Here is a 3530-nt window from a genome sequence, read left to right as displayed (position 1 = left end):
AAACAAAAGAATCTTATCAATCAGGAGTGCAGTCCTCAGCACTCAACGCAATTACGGCAAGACCATCATCGTCCCATGAACACACAGACACACACACACACACAGACCTTACCACACAGCCACACAGACCAGCAGCAGCATCAGCGGCGCACCCACCCACGCAGCATTGCTGCTGGTACTGTCAGCACGTCGCGCAAGAACCTTCTCGCCGTCCACACCGCTTTTCTTGAGTGAGGGAACAGAAGTGGTAGTAGTGGGGGATTCAGCTTGCTGTAAACGACTGAGTTCTTCTTCCTTTTTCTTCAGCTCTTCTTTCTCCCGTTGATCCAGCCGACGTGCCTCTTCTTGGAGTTGCGTGAGCTCATTCAGGACGTTCTGCAGTGCGGATTCAGCGGCCGTTCTGGAGGACACAGTTGGCCGCAGTGCAGCCTCCAATTTCGCATCGATAAAAGCCATCGCTTGTTTAGCGAACTTAGTTGCCTTACCATCTTTTCTGAGATCTTCGGACGCCCACATAATCGGCCTGGCATGACTTAGAGCCCCCGTAGAGTTTCTCCACGCATTCTTTAGCGTTGTTTTTGGATCCTTGGATGACTCTCCGTCAATTTTTTTAATCGCCGCCATCGCTGCCTTCGCTGTCACGTCTGTTTCGTTAGCCGCATCCTGAAGTGCCAGGACGATGTCATACGCCTTCCCTGCCTTCACGAGTGATGCGGCCACCGCAGTACCTGCATCCGTCACTGCTGTCCTTCCATCCTTCACCATGTTATTAACCTGAGCCTCTGAGACCCTGGAATTCGCATCAGCCGAGCCGATACGTTGAAGCGCCGCTTCTGCTTTCACCTTTGCGTCCTCCAACCTCTGCAGCAGACTCTTGGTGTCCGAAACGGTTTGTGTAACGCTCTGCAACAATGCGTCGAGATTCTTCNTCCTCCAACCTCTGCAGCAGACTCTTGGTGTCCGAAACGGTTTGTGTAACGCTCTGCAACAATGCGTCGAGATTCTTCGTAGCCTGCTGTGCGTCGGCAACCTTTATATCCTTACTCTCTGGAGTCTCCGGTATAGTAGAAGACAACTTCTTGTTATAAAAGACGCTTAGCGCCCTGACAACTTTCGAAGCCACAGCAAAGACAGCAGACGCCTTCTTGTTGACGGCTTCAGCATTCGCATCGACAGCTTCAACCATCTTAACCGCCTCCACCACTGCTTCCTTCGCCTTCTTCAGCGGTGCGGCGAAACCATTGGCAGCCTCTTCCACTTTTTTCGTTTCCACTTCCAAAGCGTCCCTTGCTTTTTGAACTTCTGCCTCCTTCGTAGTAATCCTTGCCTTAATTCCGCCAGCACTTGTGGCAGACTTATCAGCCGCCGCCGCGCCCAAGGCCGTGCAGCACAGAGCAGCGGCCAACACACACACAACGCGGCGCACTGTCGCCATCATTCAATATCGCTTGAGCAGCTNCGACGTTTCCAGCGACGGCAAAACCACCTTCACCACAGCAGCCTCCAATACGTCGTGGACCACGCGGAGAACTTTTTCCGCCTCTCCCGCCATGGCCTGCAGCGACTGATTCGCAGCAAGTGCATCCGGCGATTGTTCGCTTGCAGCCTCCACACCGATCTGTTCCGCGGCTGACAGCTCCACCGCCTCAGCCGCCGCCACGCACAAGACCGTGCAGCACAGAGCAGCGGCCAACACACACACAACGCGGCGCACTGTCGCCATCATTCAATATCGCTTGAGCAGCTGGGGTCTGCAGGGAGGAGAAAAGAGAAACGCTGCACAGCAGGCAGCCCCAACACACACACACACACGGAGCGGAAGGGAGCAGCAGGCACAACACAGGCGGCATCAACCATGATGAAAAGAAACCCATTAGAGAAAAGAGAACTGGACGGCGGAAGAGGCGCACACACTCCGCTGGAGTCCAAGCACACAAGGTCCAAAACAAAGAGGGAACATCGAGGCAGCAGCAGCGCACGTGGACGCAATTGTACTGCTGGCGCTCACGTCCCTTTATGTGTGTCTCGGTGTGAGTGGCGCAGACACGGTGGGAGAGATGCAGCGAAGGACGCACACACACAGATGAAAAGAGAATCTCTCAGCAGGAGAAACAGTTAATGGGCGGCGCACAGCAGCGCGCAAAGCAAAGCCCGAGCAACGAAAAGAAAAAGAATAGAAAGAAAACACGCCTCCCCTTCCCACAGTGCGTGTCGTCGAGGGCAAGTGGGTCGGCGTTACGCCCACAACGGGGCAGCAATGAAACGAAAACAAAAGAATNGAGTGCAGTCCTCAGCACTCAACGCAATTACGGTGGGAGCATCATCGTCCCACGAACACACAGAGACACACACACAGAAGTCTTACCATACGGCCACACAGGCCAGCAGCAACAACAGTGGAATACGCACCCACGCAGTGTTGCTGCTGGCGTCGGTGTTGCCGCCAGGAGGCTTCACGCTCTCTCCCGCAGAGGTGGGAGCATCGGCATCAGTGTTTGGAGCCCCTTCGGTGGTTGTCTCTGATTGAGATGTGGCTGTGGAGGCAGTGTGATCGGCGCCATTCACCGTGATGGAGTTTTCTGTTGCTGTGCTCTCTGCCTCGCTGGAGGTTGGAGTAGAGAGATCTTTGTTGACATCACTTTCCTGTTCTCTGCCCATGCGTTCACCATTGGGATTTGCACTCCTTGTGGTGGTGTCAAGCGATTTGGGGCCAGCTCCTTTAAGTTCCACCCCGTCCTGAGTCTTCTGAGGTTCTCTCTCTGTTGTGATGGAATTACCATCAAGTGAGGGTGATTCGGGTGAGTTAGTGGCCAACTGAGGCAATATGCCGCCATTCGGGACCTCTTGTGGTTTGTCAGAATTTACGTTCTGTGTAGTTGAAAGTGATGACTCACTCGTAGGTGGCGGGATGCAAGTAGCCACGACGTTCTCGATGATCTTCACATCGTACCCAGCTCGGACCTTCACTTCACGCTTTTCTGTCTCCAGAATATTTACAGTGGCCTCACCAGTAGTAGTGGACTTCACACTGACATCATAGGTGATGTAGTTTGTAGTCGTCGTAGCTGTGTCCTCTAGGCAGTTCTTCTCAGCGCTCTCAGAACTATCTCCACCTTTCTTCGTACACTCAAAAACGAGTGAAGTAGTCAGTGTTACGCTGGACCCATCGGGGACAGTGACTACCGTAGACGGTTCATTCTTCATTTCTTTCGTTTCTGGTGGTTTACCCTCCTTCTTCAAAGTAACCGTAGTGGAAATAGTAACATCCTTGGCCTTCTCAGGAGCCGGGGTGGACAACGGAGTACAGTTGCCGGCACCAACTGTCCGCGTCAGTGTTATCGTCGCTTCACCCTCGGCAAGTTTCAATTTAACTGTGTCCTCAGGTGCGTCAGTTGCAGCTACACACAGAGACGTGCAGCAGCACAGCGCAAGGGCCAACACGCACAGCACGTGGCGCAGCATCAGCGTCAATGTAGCCTGGGACCACCTGTGTCTGCGGGGGAGAGGAGGAGCACAGCAGGTGGCACACA

The 3530-nt window shown here is 53.8% G+C and overlaps 3 protein-coding genes across 3 annotated transcripts; all 3 read right to left on the bottom strand.

Moving 5' to 3' along the window:
- Positions 1-108: 108 nt before the first annotated feature.
- On the bottom strand, positions 109-765 carry DQ04_13981020 (hypothetical protein; the record flags this gene model as incomplete). The annotated part of the gene is made up of 1 exon (XM_009317070.1): positions 109-765. The coding sequence occupies one exon, from the start codon at positions 763-765 to the stop codon at positions 109-111; it is 657 nt and encodes a 218-aa protein (XP_009315345.1).
- A 37-nt stretch (positions 766-802) lies between these two features.
- DQ04_13981010 (hypothetical protein) lies at positions 803-1438 on the bottom strand (the record flags this gene model as incomplete). The annotated part of the gene is made up of 1 exon (XM_009317069.1): positions 803-1438. One exon carries the CDS (start codon positions 1436-1438, stop codon positions 803-805), a length of 636 nt encoding a protein of 211 aa, XP_009315344.1.
- Positions 1439-2361: 923 nt separating this feature from the next.
- DQ04_13981000 (hypothetical protein) lies at positions 2362-3462 on the bottom strand (the record flags this gene model as incomplete). Its single annotated transcript, XM_009317068.1, has 1 exon — positions 2362-3462. The coding sequence occupies one exon, from the start codon at positions 3460-3462 to the stop codon at positions 2362-2364; it is 1101 nt and encodes a 366-aa protein (XP_009315343.1).
- Between the last annotated feature and the right edge of the window lie 68 nt (positions 3463-3530).

This window comes from Trypanosoma grayi, assembly GCF_000691245.1.
Source record: "Trypanosoma grayi strain ANR4 Tgr_1398_V1, whole genome shotgun sequence".
NCBI lineage: Eukaryota > Euglenozoa > Kinetoplastea > Trypanosomatida > Trypanosomatidae > Trypanosoma > Trypanosoma grayi.
Note: the sequence above shows the minus strand (reverse complement) of the source record. Positions and strands in the feature narration are given on the sequence as shown.